The following is a 17,784-nucleotide window of genomic DNA, read 5'->3' as shown; positions in this document are numbered from 1 at the left end:
TGGCCTTGCCCTTCGCACGCCTGGCAGAGTAAAGGTTAGTGTGGCCCCTCCCCTTGGGCCCTCGATGGCCCAGAACCATCCAAGTCAGCTTCACACACTGTCCCTGTCAGGAAGCAGGAGAGGGGCTGTCCTGAGGCTGGAGCCCAGTCTTAGGATTGGTGGGGAAAACGCTGCTGGAAACCGAGCTGGGGAAGGTCCCTGCTAATAGCAGAGAGGGGCAGAGATGTCCCATAGTCCACGCCTCCTGACTCCACCCCCCCCCCCAACCTGGCTCTTTGAGCTGTGCGCTAAACCCGTAGCTCCTGAACTTCGGGGGGCCTCAGCTCCCCTTGGCAGCAAGAACCAAAACATGAAACTGGGATGGTGGGGGCGGGGCGGAGTGGCCCAGCCTCTAGCTAAGCCAGCCTCTGGGCACACAGTGGGCGACTGATAAGCACCGGTTGGCTTAACGAGTTAACTTATTGCCATTCTTACTGTTTACTAGCGGTGTGATCCTGAGCAAGTCACCTGCTCATTCTCCTCGTCTGCAAAATGGGGATAATGCTGGAGCATCGAGCTCCCAGGCTCAAATGAGGTCCTATTTCTGAAGTACTCAGGCAGGGTTATTATTAGCCCTCATTAAGGGTGGATGTCTTCCTCCTCTGGCTTTGAAACTGCAAAAGCCGGGCCAACTCCACTCTTCATAAGAGGAAGAGACAACAAGCAAAGGAGGGGGATGCCTAGGGGCCTATGCCTAGCATGGCAGTTTTGGGGCCCCAAGAACCCCATCCCAGTCAGAAATAGAGGTCACCTGGTGGACCCCAATGAGGAAAGTGACCCCCTAGAGGCAGAGGGCCTGGGGCCTGGTCAAGTCCCATACATAGGCTCTGGGAATGGGCAGAAGGTGTTTGGGAATCCTCTTTGGCCTCCGTCTCCAGGCAGTGTGAGCCACACACTCCCTTTGGGCAGCCTGAGGTCAGGGAAGAAAGGCTTGGACCCACCTCCTTCTAGAACACCCTGAAGGTTTCAGGCAGCCTCCCCAAAGCATGCTGGGATGTCCCCGTAGGGAAAGACTCAAGGGCTCTGGCTTCATCCTTGTGCCCTGCCCCCAAGCCCCAAGGGAACCCAGGGGCTCAAGATTCAGAGGCCCTCTCTCTTCTAAGGGCCAGATAAGTGGGGAGGGGCTTCCGGCAGGTGGCAGGCGGCAAAGCTGCCCCTGGGATTCTCCTCCACCAGGGGAGCTCACAAGATCAAAGGAGTCGTTGGGGGGGGCGTAATGGAAGAGGCTCCCCCTGCCCCCCCACAAGCCCAGGACTAGGCAGTGGGACAGGGTGCTCTGCCCACCAAAGGCTGGGACTGTGTCTTCCAGCTCTTGGCCTGGACCCCTCTCACAGAATGCCCTAGACGGGCCAGGCTCCCACCCAGCTAGGATGGGCCGGGCAGTGGGGGGTGGGAGGAGGCTCAGGAGCTGGCTGCCCCCAGGCGAGCAGAGGGTGCCAGGCAGCCGAGCTGGGCACAGACACGCATGCCATGACGTCACACAGTCCTTTTTAATTCTGCCTCTAAAACAAACATTACCTGTGGGTATTAAGACAGAAGTTCCCCAGGAGCTGGTCAGGGCCAGCCTGGCCTCCCCATGCACTCCCCTGCCCACCCATGCCCACTCCCTCCCTGGCATATCCCCATCAGCTCCCTCCGCCTAGCCTCCCTGGCCCGCCACACCCCGGGGCACCTCTGTAGCCGGGCACGCCCGTGAGGGCAGAAGCCGAGCAGCAGCCCTGGGGCCCTCCCCTCTGTCCACCGGCACCCGCGCCCTCCCTGGCCCGCTCTGGGATCGGCCGCTGCCGGCTCGAGAGGCCAGCCTGGGGAAGGGCTCCCGGGCACGCCCCGCCGATCTCAGGAGATGCCGGGGAGCGGAGGCGCCTCCAGGCCGGGGAGCTCGGGGCTCAGCACCTCCACTTCTCCAGGGCCGCCGTCCCCGGGGGGCTCCGGGGCTCGGGCCGCCCTGCCCGGGCGGGGCGTGCTTCCGTTGGCCCAGATGCCAGCAGCGTGCCCGTTGAGGCGGAGGCTGATGCGCTCCTGCCCGTGGCCGCAGTCCCGGGCGTGCGGGGCCGAGGCCCGCGTCACGCGGCTGCGGAGGATCTTGCGGAAGGTGTGGCGGAATTCGCGGATGCGGTAGGCGTAGATGAGCGGGTTCACCACGGAGTTGGTGTGCGACAGCACGATGGCCAGGTACATGAGCCAGGGTGGCGCGTGCGGGCACTTCTCACAGAAGAGGGTGAAGCAGTTGATGATGTGCAGGGGCAGCCAGCACACGGCGAAGAGGCCCACGATGATGGCCAGCGACTTAGCAGCGTGCACCTCCTTCTGCAGCGTGGAGCGCGAGCGCTCGCCCGCAGCGGGCTTACTCTCCATCTGCTTCAGCTGCCGCCGGGCCGCCATGAAGATGCGCAGGTAGATGCCCAGCATGAGCAGCAGGGGCAGCAGCACGCAGGCGAAGAAGTTGTAGTAGACCATGTAATCCATGGGCACCACGGCCTCAAACAGGCAGGGCATCTGGCCGGCCCGGCAGCGCGGGGGCTCCGAGCTATTGACGGCGGTCACGGCCTCCACGCACCGACTCCAGCCCAGCATGGGCGTCAGGCCGATGATGAAGGACAGCACCCAGCAGATGGCGATGATGCCCTTGGCCCGCGTGCCAGTCACCAGGCCGTTGTACCTGGGGGAGCAAGGAGGCAGAGGTCACGAGCTCTGTCGAGAGGAGGCTCCGGGGAATGGAGCCCAGCGGGGAGGCATGAAGGGGGGAGCTGGGCCAGCCGGGTGGCTTGGGGCCAGGCCCTTCCCTCTGGGCCCAGCCGGCCATAAAGGACCAAGAGAGGCTCCGCAGCTGTTTTGGGTTTCCCCGGCCCACACAGCCTCCCCGAGCCACCTCTTGTCTGCCCCTCAAATCAGCTGTCTGATCTTGCCCTGCCTGCCCAGTGCTCGGTGCCCGGGATGGACACAGCCCAAGCGGGCCAGGCCCTGCCCCCAGGGAGCTGGCACCTTCCTGAGGCGGCCACCAGACCCTCCTCCCCAGGAATAAAGCAGCAGGTCAGGAAGGGGGGCGGGTGGCACCTGACTAGAGATTCTGAGCCAGAGGGGAGGAGGGAGAGTAGGCCAGGCATGGTCTGGGCAAAGGTGGGAGTGTGGGCAAAAGCCCACAGGCCAGTGAGGGCCCATCACCCAAGCCCAGGCGGCCCAGAGAAGCCCAATTGCCTCGAAGGGCCCGGGCAGAGTCGTTTCCTACTCTGTCATATGGACATAAGCTGACTCTCCATAGCTGGCAGGAATATCAGAAAACTGAGTGCCCATGCAGAACACTCCAGCTGCTGCTGTCCTCTATGCACCTCCTAAGGAAGGCTGAGCGGGAAGAGAGCGCCTTGGTGCCCCACATGAACTCGGTACTCAGCCCAGACCAAACCCCAACTTGGGGTCTGGAGGAATTGGCAGAGAGGGTCACTGTGCACAACAGGGACACTGGGAAGTTCAAGGCAGATGAGAGAGGTGCCAAAACCTGGTGGGAAGGTTGTTGTGGGAGATTCTAGAGGCCACTGGAGGCCCTGTTGAGTCTCCAATTCTGTAGTTCCAAGTAAGACTAGAAAACTGTCCTGATTTTTTCTAAGGGGAAGAGAACAGAGTTTGAACTCTAGGTCAGTGACCTTGGCTTTTGCTCCTAGGGAAATTTTAGAGCAGCTCATCAGAGTTGATTGGTGAACATCTAGAACAAAGTTTCTTAAACTGTGGGTTGGGACCCCATATGGGGTCATGTAACTGAATGCGGGGGTCACATTTGATCTGTATGCCTACAGAAAAATGTCTTGGGAGCAAAGGGGGTACAACTGGAAAAAATGTAATAAGTCCTGCTCTAAAAAGGGCAGTTGCGACTTGCAAAGAGCCAGCCTGGCTGGCTCAGCCAGCACAAACGATGCCAGACTTGCCCTGGTTCCCGCTGGGCCAGAGTAATTAACCCAGCAGATGGGGCACATGCTGGAGCTGGAGCTTCCCTCAATTTTAGCAAAGCTTGAGATCAAGCAACTCCTACTGTTCTTGGGGAGAAGACAGAGAGATGTGGACTAGCAGACGATACAAGGACCCGGGATTGTTTGGCTGGCCAGACGCAGAGTGTCAATGGGGCATGAGGCCTCTGATGGTGTGCCCCCCGGGATCTGTGCTTGACACTAGACTGTTGAGACGTTTTATCAATGACTTGGATAAAGGCAGATGGGGTATGTTTGGCCAAATTGCAGATGACATTAACCTGAGGGAGATAGTTGAAACACTGGATCCAAAGGGATCCTGAGAGGCTGGAGCATTGGGCTGAATCAAATAAAATGAAATGAGGGAGAGATAAATAGAAAGTCAAAAATTCAACTTCTCAAGTATAAGCTGAGGAAGGCCTGGTCAGGCCCACAGCAGTTTGAAAAAATCCTGGGGTCGAAGGGGACAGGAAGTGGAAGCAACAGTGGGATGAGGCAGCCCCAAAAGTGGCCTCTGGGTCCCATCCAGAGGTGCAGGGCTTCCTGAAACAGAGAGAGGAGCAGCCATCCCTGCATCCTCCTCTGCCCCTGTCAGAGCTTTTCTGGGGTCATTCCTGGGTACCACAGCTAAAGAAGTTGGAAAGTGGCCAGCTTGGGGAAGGGTCTTGTGGAGGACCTCGTAGGAGGATCAGCTGAGTCTAGGGGACGTGCCCCAGGGGGCAGACCCAGGAGCATTTGGGGGAAGCTACCGAGACCAGTCTAGAACCTCCTATCCACGTCTGGCAGGTGGTGAGCGCCCCTCCCCAGAGGACTTCTGACCAAGGCTGCCACTGGCTGCCCATCACAGATGTCATAGAAGGGATTCTTCATCAGACCCATCCATCCTGTGCACCAGGAATCCCATGAGCCTTTGAGCCCCCACCCCCTTTCTGATCCTGATGGTCTGTGAGTCTGGAATTCTCTGGCAACCCTAATCCTGGCTGGCTGTGGTCCCCCGGGAGGCCCCCAGCACTGGGAGGGAGCATGGCTCTGACCAGCTGACCCCCGTGGGCCAGCGCGGCCTTCCCCCTGGCCCGGGATCCCCGTTAGGCCGGCTGCTGCCCAGAGGAGGCCCCCGGCCCCCGACGCCAGCCAGCCAGGACGGAGGCACTCACCTGAGGGGGATGCGGATGGCGATGTAGCGGTCGATGGCAATGGCCAGCAGGCTGAAGATGGAGCTCTGGGTAAGGACCAGCACAAAGCAGGCGATGAAGAGGCAGCCGTGAAAGGCGGCGCAGAAGCCGGTGCTGATGGTGATGGCGAAGGGGATGGCGAGCAGGCCCACAGCGATGTCGGCCGCCGCCAGGGACACCACGAAGTAGTTGGTGACGTTCTGCAGGTTGGTGTTCATGGCCACGGCCCAGCACACCAGCACGTTGCCCAGGACCGCTAACACCGCGATGGCCACTTCCACCGCGATGTAGACCGCGTCCCAGGAGATGGAGGCGGCCATGGCGCCGGGGGGGCCGGGGGGGCTGACTCAGGGTGAGCGGGGGCCGCGCCGGCTCAGGGTCCATAGCTGCAGCCCCAGCGCCGGGGGCGTCACGGGCTGGGGGCTGGGGAGGGCAGAGGGGGCTCCCCGGGGAATGGAGCCCAGCGGGGCGGCATGAAGGGGGGGGCAAGCGCTTTCTCCGGAGCCCCCCCCCCCCGCAGGTGCTGTCCACCCGCCGCACAGACCCGGGACGGCAGACGCTCCTTGCGGTCACATGGCCTTGACCCGCTGCTACCTTGGGGTAACCTCGGAACCTGGGAAACAAGAGACCCCCATGAGAATGGGCACCCCGGGGCGGGGGGGAAGCAGCCCCATTGCTGACTGGCTCCCTCCCGGGGACACTGGAAGCGGACACAGAAGCGACTCCCGAACCTAGCTTGGGGGGGGGGGTCGGGGAAGGACCGCGGCTTAGGAATTCTCCAAACCGACTTCATTGCACTTCATTGGGGGGCTCCTTCCTGCCCCCATGGCCCCCGCCCAGGGAGCCCTGCCTGGGCCGCTCTCCCTGCCCACACTCCGCCGATCCTTCAAGGAATATTCTCTAAGATTGCAGAGAATGTCGGAGAGAGCGATCAGACTGACCTCCCTGCCGCCCCCACCCGCCCTTGAAGATGTCTCTGTCCTCCCTCTTACAGAGGAGATGACTGGCGGAGGGGCCCCAAAGGTCCTTGGACTACCAAACGGGAGTCAAGGAGGGAGTAGAAGCTTGGGGCTGGCTTCCTTCTGTCAGGCCCTGATTGCTCTTCCCGGCCCCCTCCCTGCCACTCCAGCCCCATCTGAGCTCCAGGGAGGTGGACACCAGGGTGCTGCCCCAGTGCATTGTGGGAGCTTGGGCAAATCACCTTCTGTAAAGGGGGAAGACTCAGATAACAGGACCCCAGAGGCATCTAATCCAGCCCCAGCAAGGCCTAGGAGGTGGTCATCACCACCAGGACTTGAGTCCTGAGCCACAGTCTGTGAGACTGACTATGGTAAGGGTGGATGTAAAAAAAAAGGGGTGGGGCAGCTAGGTGGCAAAGTGGATAAAGCACCAGCCCTGGATTCAGGAGGACCTGAGTTCAAATCCAACCTAGACATTTGACACTAGCTGTGTGACCCTGGGCAAGTCACTTAGCCCTCATTGTTCTGCCAAAAAAAAAAAAAAGTTGGATGTGCCAAACTGGGGACTGCCAGGGCCAAAGACAGAGATGGTAGGATGTCAAGCACCAGACATTTTGTAAAGGGGCCTGTGGGGGAAAGGACATCAAGGAGCACCCTTGCCTGGCCACAGGGTGAAGGCCACCACTAGTTTGCGGTCCTCATCTACTTATCTGGCTTGTCACTTCCTAGCTGTGTGACCCTGGGAAGGTCACTTCCCTTCTCTCTGCCTCAGTTTCCTCAACTGCAGAATGAGGATCATAGCAGCACCTCCCTCTCAGGGTTGTGGGGAGGCCCAGAGGAGGTCATATTTGCAGTGCCTGGCAAAAAGTCAGCGCTTCATAAATGCAGCTTCCTTCCCCTTCCCTCCTAGGTCCCTCCCTAAGGGAACAGCTTGAAATCAGGAAGCACCTTCAGACCTTGAGGCTAGACCTCCCTCAGGGGACCAACCTCTGAGCTAAAGGGCAGGGGGGGGGGGAAGCCCTGAAGAGGAACACGGGGCTGGGGGAGGCCGAGGCTGCTGGCCAAATCGGGAGCCACTGAGAGACACAAAGAGCGTCGGTCAATCCACCAGAGCCAGCACACCTGGAGAAGAGCAGCCTGTTGGGCCGGTGGCAGCCATGCTAGGAAAAGAGCCGGGCCAGCAGCCAAGTGACCCACTCAGTCCAGCCCACTCCCAGATTGGCCCAGCCAGCAGACACAGCAGCCCTACAAGGAACAAGGCTAGCTAAGCCCCCTGGGTCCCAGAGACAATGTGCCCTAAGGGGAACCAGCCCCTGTTGTCTTCCAGAGAAATAAAAGGTGTTGAGACCCTAGTGTTCCAGCACTGTGAGCTGCCTTGGCCACATGTGTTCTCTGTGTGCACACGCACCTCGATACCATTCTCTAAATCCACACCCACTCTTCTCCATTAGGCTCTGTAGGCTTTGCAGGAGTGTGCACTCCAGGCTTCTGGGGGAAATGCTCTGGGATGACTGTTCCTGCTCTGCCATTTGAATAAATGCTTCTTTCAAAAAGCTAATTGAATCCTCTGGCTCATTGTCAAGGGGAGGCTCACTGATGGGGGCTCCATAAATTGCAGAGCTAGGCACGGTCACCCACAGGGTTACCCTTAGAAACCAAGGTAGCAACTGCCCTTTGTGGCCCCACCTGCCTGTGCCGGGGAGTCAAGGGATATGCCCATGATTGGGAGGGGGGGGGCTGCACTGAGGTTCAAGGGAACCTCAGACCCTCTGCAGGAGGTTAGTGCAGGGGACAGCGCTGCCCTCCACCCCTCCGTGCTGGGCTCTGCTCACTCACTGCCCTCCACCCATGGGACTTAGGGCCCTGACCACACTCACCCCCACTTCTCCGCCTCCCTCTCCCTTTTCTTCTCCCCTCTCCCTTTTCTTCTCCCCTCCCCCTCCTCCTCTCCCCTTTTCTCCCCCTCCTTCCTTCCCTTCTCCTTCCCCATCCCTTTTCCTTCTCCCCCTCCCCGTCTATCTCCCCTCCCCTTTCTCTTCCTTCCTCTTCTTCCTCCTCCCCCTCCAGCAATTGTCCAGGAGCCCTGCCTCACACGGCCCCGCCCCCCACATCTGTTTGCAGGTGTTTCCTCACACTGGCCTTATCAGCGGTTGGATCGCCACCCTGGAGCGGCAGGGCACGGGCTTTCCTTTGGCCTTGCTGGGTGAGAAGGTCCAATAGGCTCAGCCTGCCCCTACTCATGGAGCCTGGGGTGGACCATGCTCATGCCAGGGAGCTGGGGTACTCCTGGTGGCTTTTCAGGTGCTCCCAAACCCCGCCCCTCACAGCCCAGTGAGGCTGCCCAGAGCCTTGAGGGATGAGGCAAGGCTGAGGGGGCTGTCCTGGGGCTGAGGGGGTGAGGAAGTCCCCCTGCTGGCCAAGAATAGGTCCGGGGTGACTGCTGGGGGCAGGCGCATGAGAATGCAGACCCCTCCCGCTCCTCAAACCAGCCCTCTGAGCTCACAAGATGGGGGGGGGGGCCTCCAGGGCCTGTGGCTTGAGTGGATGACTTCCAGTGACCACCTGTGGCCGCCGCAGAGGCCCCTCCTTCCTGCCAGTCCCTAGAGGTGCCTGACACCCAAGGACAAGGATACCCGGCCTGCTCCTCGGCTGGGCCATCACGGTGATTCAGGAGTCTCTCATTGCCCTGTTTGTTCCCCCTTCTCAGCATCCCATTCATCTCAATCCGCCCCCGCCGATCTACAGTGGGCTGGGGAGCAGACAATTAAACCGTGCCCCATCTCACACGAGGGGCCCTTCTCCTTGCCAAGGTCAACCCCCACCTGCCCAAGGGAGCCCACCCCACCCGTCTGCTCCCCAGGAGCCCCTCAGAGAGGCTTCTTCCAGCTAACTCTGAGTCTGCCAGCTCCGGGGCCAGTTCAATTCCCCAAGTATCTGCTGCCGTTTCACTTTTATGAACTGTCTTCTATTCAACTGGAAGCCCCTCGAGGGCAGGCCTGTCCTTGTGTCTGTATCCCCAGCACTGATCGCAGTGCCCTATATACGACTGAGTGCCCCCCCCATCCCGTGTCTAGGGGAGACGCCTCACCAGACATCCTATTTCTATCCTCCATCTAGTGCTCATCTCTCTGAGATCGTCTACAATAGGTGCCCCCACTTTCTTTCTTCTCAGAAGATCTTTCACCTGGGCAGCATCTCTCCAATACATCTCCCTCTCTCCTGCCCCCACTCTGGCTCAGAGCCTCATCTCCTCAAACCTCCATGGTTGCCATAGTGAATGGTGCCTCTGCCTGCCTCAGCCTCACCTCCCTCCAGGCCAGGCTCCACTCAGCTGCTAAAGGGTCATTTTAAAGGAGTAGGTCCAACCCTGTAAGCCCGGCCCACCTCCCACTCAATAATTCCCCCACCCTATGGCCTTCGGAAGCCCTGGACAAGCAGGACCCAACCTTCCTGTGAACTCGGTTCCAGCCAGATGGGCATGTTTGCCCTCCATCTCTCATCTCCACACCTTTGCACCTGGCACACCTTCCCTCCTCACTCACCCTTCTTAGGAGCCCTAGGTCCCCACCTCTGTGAAGCACTTCCCTGACACCCTTACCTCACACCTCATTTCTGCTCGGGATTCCCCTGGAAATGACCGTGAACACACATAGCATCAGATCTCCCATGTCCACCTGATGTCATTCCTCAGCCCCCAGCTTAACACTTAAGGCTTGTTGCGTCTTGTCAGCCCCGACCTCTCCACCCAAGTCCTTCCCCAGCCTGGCAGGCCTCTGGACAACCTCGGGTCCTTTCCATGGCCGTCCTCAAGTATAGGGCCAGACCCTGGTGAGCTGGAGAAACTGAGGCAGCCCAGAAAAGAGCCGAGGGTTGGCCGCAGCACAGGGTCAGGGTTCCTGACCATGGGCCTTTCCTTGCTGGGACCATGCTCTGAGCTCACCCCCAGCCGCAGGAGGCCAACCTCTGCCAGTCTTCGAGAGGGCCTTGGCCTTGTGCAGGGCCCTCACACCCCGCCCTTGTGCCTCACCTTGCCCCCACAGGGGGCACTGCTCAGCTGCATTTCCTGCTTTCTATGGAGAATCTGGTATCCCCTTGTTCCTTTGCCAAGCCATATCAAGTCCTGGGGATCTGACTCTGCCAGCCCCCTGGTTGGCGGGGTCTGAAGGGCAGACATCTAATCCCTGGGCAAATGCCTGGCAGGTGGTCTCTCAGCCTCTGTTCAAAGAACCCCAAGGAGGAGAGAGCCTATTGCTTCCTGAGTTAGGCTGTCCCATGCTGGGACATCCAGCCTAGATCAGCCTTGACAGCTGCCACCATTTGATTCTGGCCTCAGTTTCCTCTCCTGTCAAGTGGGTGGGAATTGGACTGGGTGAGTTCTGATCCTGCATCTGCTCTCATGTTCCACCCAAGCTGGGTCCCTCTGCCTCCTCTTCTGCCTGATGTTGAATGGCAATCTTATCTCCCCCAGATCTTGGCTCCTCGTTCCCCTTTCCCTTCTGGGGGCCAAGCTTAGGAAGGAAGCCTGGGGCTCCCCTCAGTCCCCGCCCCCGCCCGCCCCAGCTCCAAGGCCTCCAATCCAAGGCAGGGATCAGTGTCTGCCCTCCTCGGCTCTTCCCCCATCAGACCCTGCTGCTTTGGGCTCTCTGGAGAGAATAAGTGTCTCCTGCCCTAGTACTCCATAGGTGGGCTTGGGGCCCAGTACCCCGAGGAACTCAGCCTGAGGTGAGGTGTCTCAGGCCCTGACCGCTCACCTGCCTATGTGCCTGGAGCACTCCTATTAAAGGGAACATGGAGCCCTACAACGGGCTGGGACAGTGCCCATGACAAGGGGAGCTGCAGGGGCGGGGAGGGAGCATGCCTCAAATATGGGACAGCTCTGCTGACTTGGAGGGAAAAACCAGACCCATGAGTTCTTACCCTGGTCCCCAGGAGCCCTGAGAAGCCCCAGTCAGAGCCTTGACCTTGGTCCAAGCCTTGAATAGAGCCTTGAATGCCAGAGCCAAAGGTTTGGCACTTTATTTGGGGCATCTGGAAGTATGGGGAGTGGATGTGGGGGGTCCTTGCCCATCGGTAAGGTCTGTCATGCCCCTGATGCTTTGCCCCTGTCCTGGGAAGGTCGCTGTGGGCTGGAAGGCAGCCTGGTTGCTCCCAATCCCTGATAAGCTTCCCCTCTGGAATCAATCCCGAATCACGTGCTGCTGGCCAGGAAAGGAAACCAAGTCTGAACAAGGGGTGTCTCCTGGGTGAGTAGCCCTGGCTGCTGCTGGTGGGAGGCTCCAGGGCCCTTTCATGAAGCCCCAGCCTGGTGGCTGCTACCTACAAAGACTCCTGAGCGCCCAGGCACTCCCAGCAGAACAGGAAACTGAGGTAGTGTCAGCCTCTGGGATCTGAGGCTCAGCGCCTCACTCCAGATGCCATGGTGAGCCTGGAAGGGGAGCCAGGTGCCCCGGCCTTGGGCTGCCCTGAATGTGGGTGTTGGCCCAGGGCCCCTGCCTGACTCTGGTGCCCACTGGCAGGCTGGCCACTCGCTGGCCCTGAACCACCTCTGCCCCCTTCACTTGTCCCACATTCCTCATGGTCCAGGGCTGCAGAAATCTTCTGCAGCTCAATTATCAAAGCTGGCTCTCATCCCCATCTTTCACCTGCTCAAAGCATTAGCTGAGACCTTCCCCATACCTTTCAGTCATCCCAAGAGGACCTGCAGGAGCCCATTTCACAGAGCAGACAGCTGAGGCCAGCGAAAGGGAGCCAGAAACCATTTCTGACACTCATAAGCTCTGGGACTCTGGGACAGTCACCTGCTGTCTCTGAACTCCACTTTCCTCAGCTCACAAAAGAGGACCATAATTACAATGCTCCTCTTACAAAATAATGGAGCCCTGCAGCAGACAGCCCCTGTCCCTGTGACAGGTGAGAAGCTAAGGTGATGAGCTGGGGAGTCTGCCCCTGGGTGCAGCCTCCAGGTGAGCAGGAGGTCCCTACCGAGCTGGACCCCCTACCCTAAATTCACACTCTGAAGCTGCTCCCCAGACACCACAAACAGCCTTCCAGCCTCCCTCTCCTCCAGCCACAGAGGATCAGAGTTACAGGTTCTAGTAGAGTTAACCCTAACTCTTTCCCCACCCCTACCCCCACCCTCATATCTCTGGCCTCTGCTTCTCCATCCTTCCAAACAAACTCAGGTGTCTCAGATTCTAAAATAACCTTCCTGAGCCCCCTTCATTTTCAGCCATCCAGCTCCAATCCTGCCCAATTCCCCCTTTCTCCCCCTAACATTTGAAAAGTCCCTAACATCTGTAGGACCAGGAAACAGACTGAGCTGATTGATCAATAAAGCACCTACTATGTGCCAGGCACTGTGCTAAATGCTTGTCAAATATTATCTAATGAGTTCATCAGGAAAGAAAGGTCTTGGGTGAGCCATGAGTGAACCATGGGAGAGGGGTCCCCAAAGTGGGGGTGCCTATTCCCTGCAGCTCATCCTCCCAGTCCCTCAGGTTCCCAACCTAGGAGTCATCCTGGGCTCCTTACTCTCACGTTCCACATCCAATATGATGCAAAGGCCTGTCCATTTAATCTCTGTAGCATCTCTTGTCCACTTCACCTCTGCTACATCTCTGGTCCTACATCTCTTACCTCCTGCTCACTCTCTCTCAATCTCTCTCTCTCTCTCTCTCTCTCTCTCTCTCTCTCTCTCTCTCTCTCTCTCTCTCTCTCTCTCTCTCTCTCTCTCTCTCTCGGGGCAATGGGGATTAATGACTTGACCAGGGTCACACAGCCAGTAAGTGTCAAGTGTCTGAGGCCAGATTTTAACTCAGGTCTTCCTGAATCCAGGGCCAGTGCTTTATCCACTGCACCACCTAGCTGCACCCACTACATTTCTTGTCTATTTCACCTCTGCTACAGCTCTGGTCCATTTCACCTCTGCAGCATCTCTGGTCCTACATCTCTTACCTCCTGCTATCTCTCCCCCTCCTCTCTCTCTCTCTCTCTCTCTCTCTCTCTCTCTCTCTCTCTCTCTCTCTCTCTCTCTCTTGCGGGACAATGGGGGTTAAGTGACTTGACCAGGGTCACACAGCCAGTAAGTGTCAAGTGTCTGCACCACCTAGCTGCACCCCCTACATTTCTTGTCCATTTCACCTCTGCAGCATCTCTGATCCTACGCCTCTTACCTCCTGCTACACCTCTTGTCCATTTCACCCTCTGCCACATCTCTTGTCTATTTCACCTCTACAACATCTCTTGTGGAATTCAGCCTTTTGAAGCATCTCTCCTCAATAGGCTCCTTCTCTCCTCTGACCCTGCACCCATCCTGGGGCTGACCCTCATACCTCCTACCTGGACTATGGCAATAGTTGCTGGGGGCGGGGTAAGGGTCTGCCTGCCTCAGTCTCTCCCCACTTCAATCCATCCTTCCTTCAACATCCAAAGTGATCTCCCTAAAGCACAGGTGTGATCATGTCACTTCCCAACTCAATAACCTCCAGCAGCTCCCAATGGCCTCCAGGAGCAAATAGAGATGTTTCTATTTTTGCCTTCCATATTCAGACCCTTCCCAACCTGGCACCCACCTGCCTTTTCAGTCGATTACACACTGCTCCCCTTCTCAGAGGCTCCTTCATAGCCATGGCTTTCTGTGGACTTGTCACCCCCATTCAACTGTAAGTTCCTACAGGGCAGGGACCATATGTTTTTGGTTTTTCTTTGTACCCCGGGACTCAGTCTGAGCTTAATGAAGGCTTGTTGTGCTGCTGATCTGGCAACAGGGTTATTCCATCTCAAAGGGAAGGCAGCCTTTAGAGAAGTGGACAAGAGGTGTAGACCCTCCCCCCCACCCCCACTCCTCCCAGACGTGGCACAGCTGGACTTGGAAGCAAGACTTTACTCAGTAGATTCAATGTCAGTGTATCAGGAGGTCTCCAGGGGAAGGTCCCAGGGATCTGTGCTATTGAACCCTTTTATCCAGTGACATGGAGCAAGACATGGAGGACAGGCTCATGAAACTGAGCAGGATCGCCAGAATATTTGACGACAGAGTCAGGATCTCCAAAGATCTCAGCAGGCCAAGGCACTAGGCCAAGTCTAGTAAGATAAAATGCCATAGGGCTCAATGGAAAGGTTCACAATGGAGTTTGAGAAAACCCACTCCCCAAGTGTAGGGTGGAAGAGGTCCACTTAGAGAACAACTGCTCTACATAAGACCTGGGGGTCTGAGGGGACCACAAACTCACTAGGTGACAGCAGGTGGTGAAATGGCTGTCGGAACCAATGCAATCTCAGGCAGCATGGGAAAGACAATTTCCACGCCTAGGGAGGGGAGAGGGCATGGAGAGGCCTGTAGGGGTGGGCATGTGGGTGGGGGAGACCCGTGATGGCTTTGCTCTGAGCCAGAAGGGCTGCATTAGCATTAGCCCCAGGAGAGGCCCCTCCATTGATGCTGCTTGTCCAAGGCTCCCTGGAGGCCTCCTGCTCACCCCCAAGGCTTCCTTCAGGCCTTTCTCTCCTGGTCCAGAGCACCATTGGCCCCCCTTTACCCTACATTCTCCTCCCTCGGCTCCAGACCCCCCCCTCCTGCCTTCCTTTCCTGTCTCCTCAACTGGCCCCACATCCTCTTCCCTCATCCCTTGGCGCTCCCCCCCACCCAGCCTCCTTTTCCCTCTCTGACCTCCCTCCCAAGCTCCAGGCCCTTGCCCATCCCACTGCCCACTCCTGCTGAGCCTGCTTCCCTCCCCCTTCCACCTCCAGGCTCCCTCCTTTGCAGCCTTTGTCCCCACTGCTTCCTAGGCCTCCAAAGTCTCCCCCGCCTCCTGCCATAGCTCTCCTTAATGGCTGGGTCCTTGCCGCTCTGTCCTGAGCTGCCCCGTGTACAGAGGGGCCAAAACCCAAAGCCTTCCCAGGCCATCGCTGGCAGCCCACAGGCTGCTATCAGGGGCTACATGGTTGGCCTCCGACTAAGGAAGACTTCTGCCCTGATCCCGCTGGATACCGGCCACCCACCTCCCTCTTCTGCCTGAATGCTGTCCGGCCCCCCTTAGAATCCAACTTCCTGCTCCCAAAGCTGGACAAAAAGTTCCCCTCTTTCCAAGGGAACCGACTCTGTCTGTGTGTCTGCTCATTCGTCTATCTGTCCATCACTGGAGCCTGGGACACCCCTCCTGCACCCCATTGCAGGAGGACTCACAACCTCTGCGACAGTGAGAACCTTTGGAAGGGACTACCTGGGACTTCTTGGCTATACCAGGAGGGGGGGGGCTTCCTCACTCCCAGTTTCTTCCAGTCTGTCATCTGGAAATGAATTGGGGGAAGGGAAGGAAAGGGAAGGAAGGGGGAGGGAAGGGAAGGCATGGGCCCATGGGACTAAGCCTCTTTGGCCCCTCCACGTCTAACTGGGGGTTTAGGGGCTTGGCTGCCCCCCCATTGGCATGAGCAAACAGAGCCCTCAAGGTCTGGGCCACCCAGCCAGACTGGCAGGGCAGGAAGGGGTTTGCTGACCAGCTAGTCACACCCTGACAATAGAAAAAGCAGGAAACTGAGGCTCTGGCTGGAGATGGGGGTAAGCCTCCCAACTCTCTAACCCAAAGGACCACTTAGCCTGGGAGCTTCAGCCTAAAGTATCTCTGCTCCTTCCCTCTCTCCCCACTTCCCTTCCCCCTAAAATACCTACTGCTTTTGTTGAGTGGAATCGCATAGGGTACAGAGAAGTTGGGAGGGGGGGAATTCCAAAGAAGTGGAGGGGGGCTGGAGGGGCAGCCTCTTTCTGTCCTTCCAGACCCTTGCTTCTCCCAGATGATGCCAGCCTACCCCAGGGGTCCACACACAGGGGTCCTAGGTCCCAGTGACTGCAAGGGTCTTCCAGAGATCTTAAGGTCTTCCCTCTCAGCAGACATCCCCCACCTCCTCTCCCCCCATGCCCCTGGGTGGGCCTCAGTTTCTTTCTTAGGAAGAAGAGGATAATGTGGACCCATTAGACAGATTCCTATGAGATTCGTTATGGGGAGGGGGTCCAGGGTTTGAAAGGTCAGGAAGCCTGCCAGCCCTTCCCCCTCTTTCTTCGGGGTCTTTGTAAGCCAACCTACCCCCTGTAGGGGGAATTAGGTCGAACCCCCTTCCTCTCCAGAGCTGCCACCGCCATTAGCTCGGAGCCCCCATATTCCTACTTTATGCCCACCCCATCCCACTCCCACCCCTGCAGCTTGGAGATCCGCTGTGGGAGTGGGAGGGAAGCCTCCTCTCAGAGCGCCCCCCCCCGCCCCCCGCTGAGGCTCCTTGGAGGCATAAGGGAGGTGGGGGACGGTGGGGTGGAGGAGGCAGAGATGCCCGGGAAGAAGTGACACTACCCGTTTCCAGGACACCCAGGGCCAGCTTCAGGGGGAAGCCTGAACCCTTTGCCGGGAGACGGAGAGGTCCGAACCCCCTCATCCGGCGCTCCTGTCCCCCCCCCACTACCTAGCTCTCTTGACCATGGGGCTGAGACGGCTAGGTGGGCGGCAGCGATCAGGGGCCTCCTGCCCCAGTCTCGCCGGGCATCCTGGGGCCTGGAGATCTGCGGCCAAAGCCCTCCTCCCAAGCCCCCGAGCCTAAGCCGTCGGGGGGCGTCCTCCAGCCCCTGGACCACCCCGGCGTGTCCCAGTGCTGCCGCCGTCTCCTCAGCCCGCAGGTCCTTCACCCCGACTCCCGCGGCCGGGAGGCAGGCTGGGGGACCCCGAGCAGTCATTCCGCGGGTGGCCCGGGACTCCCCACTTCAGATGCCGCCGTAGCCCCCAGGTAGGGTAGGGAAGGGCAGAGCAAGGGGCGCGGGATAGGACGGGGAGCCCATTCGCCCCATCCTCCCCCGCGCTCCCCGTGCCGGCCGCATCGCCTGCCCCGTCCAGCAGCTGGCCTCGTCTGGTAGTCCGTCCAGTCACGGGTCCCTGTGGCTGCTGGACGGGGAGGGCGATGGGACTCGGGAGCTCCGGCCCTGGTGGCCCATCCCGGGCCCCTTCGTTCACTGACCTGAGCCGGGGGCCTCCTCCTCCGCCCCCGCAGTCGCCTCCACCGCGCCCGCTTCCTCCTCCTGGTCCCCGGCAGCCCTAGCCGCAGCTGCCGCGCCCGGAGTGAAGCCCGCGCTGCCCTCGGGCGCCCCCTGCAGACCCCGGTCCGAGCTACACCTCGCCCCGCCCCGGTCCCCGCCCCAGGACCCCACCCCTCCATCCTCTCCATCCCGCTGAGCTCCGCGCTCCAGGCTCGGGCTCTGAAAGCTGCTGGCCGGCTCCCACTCCGGGCAGCAAACTCTGGCCGGTCGGGACCTTCCTCCTGGGCTGGGTCTCCCGCTCTCTCGGACTCCCAAAGCGCCCCTGCCACTCTGCCCAGCTCCCTGGGGACTTTCCAGTCGAGCCAGCGGAAGGAGATTCGCATCCTCACTGAGCAGGGAGGGAAACTGAGGCACAGAAGAAGGGACCGGTTGGAGCTGCGCTGGACTTTAGGGAGTCCCCGGCGCTTGATTCCACACCCCCTCGGCTGTGCCACGGGGAACGCCGAACTGCCTCATTTGCTCATTCATTCATTCGCTCATTCACTCACTCACTCATTCGTTCACCGCCTGCTCCAATGGACAAACATTAAGGCGCGCTAGGGAGGGCTGCAGGGGCCGGGCAGGGGACTCTGGCCGGGGACGGGGGA

The 17,784-nt window shown here is 59.2% G+C and overlaps 1 protein-coding gene across 1 annotated transcript; it reads right to left on the bottom strand.

The window, feature by feature from the left end:
- Nucleotides 1-1,666: 1,666 nt before the first annotated feature.
- On the bottom strand, nucleotides 1,667-17,231 carry ADORA2A (adenosine A2a receptor). The gene is made up of 3 exons (XM_043996014.1): nucleotides 17,119-17,231; nucleotides 5,150-5,780; nucleotides 1,667-2,698 (listed from the first exon to the last, which is right to left on the bottom strand). The coding sequence occupies exons 2-3, from the start codon at nucleotides 5,485-5,487 to the stop codon at nucleotides 1,876-1,878; spliced, it is 1,161 nt and encodes a 386-aa protein (XP_043851949.1). The 5' UTR covers nucleotides 5,488-5,780; nucleotides 17,119-17,231; the 3' UTR covers nucleotides 1,667-1,875.
- Nucleotides 17,232-17,784: the final 553 nt, after the last annotated feature.

This window comes from Dromiciops gliroides, chromosome 3 (genome assembly GCF_019393635.1).
Source record: "Dromiciops gliroides isolate mDroGli1 chromosome 3, mDroGli1.pri, whole genome shotgun sequence".
Classification (NCBI taxonomy): domain Eukaryota; kingdom Metazoa; phylum Chordata; class Mammalia; order Microbiotheria; family Microbiotheriidae; genus Dromiciops; species Dromiciops gliroides.
This window is presented reverse-complemented; position numbering and strand designations above follow the sequence as displayed.

Excerpts from the sequence above, each read along its gene's own strand:
- ADORA2A (XM_043996014.1), bottom strand. The coding sequence starts at position 5,487 with ATGGCCGCCTCCATCTCCTGGGACGCGGTCTACATCGCGGTGGAAGTG. Across the intron at positions 2,699-5,149 it reads GCCATCCGCATCCCCCTCAG|GTACAACGGCCTGGTGACTG; the intron begins GTGAGTGCCTCC and ends TTGCTCCCCCAG.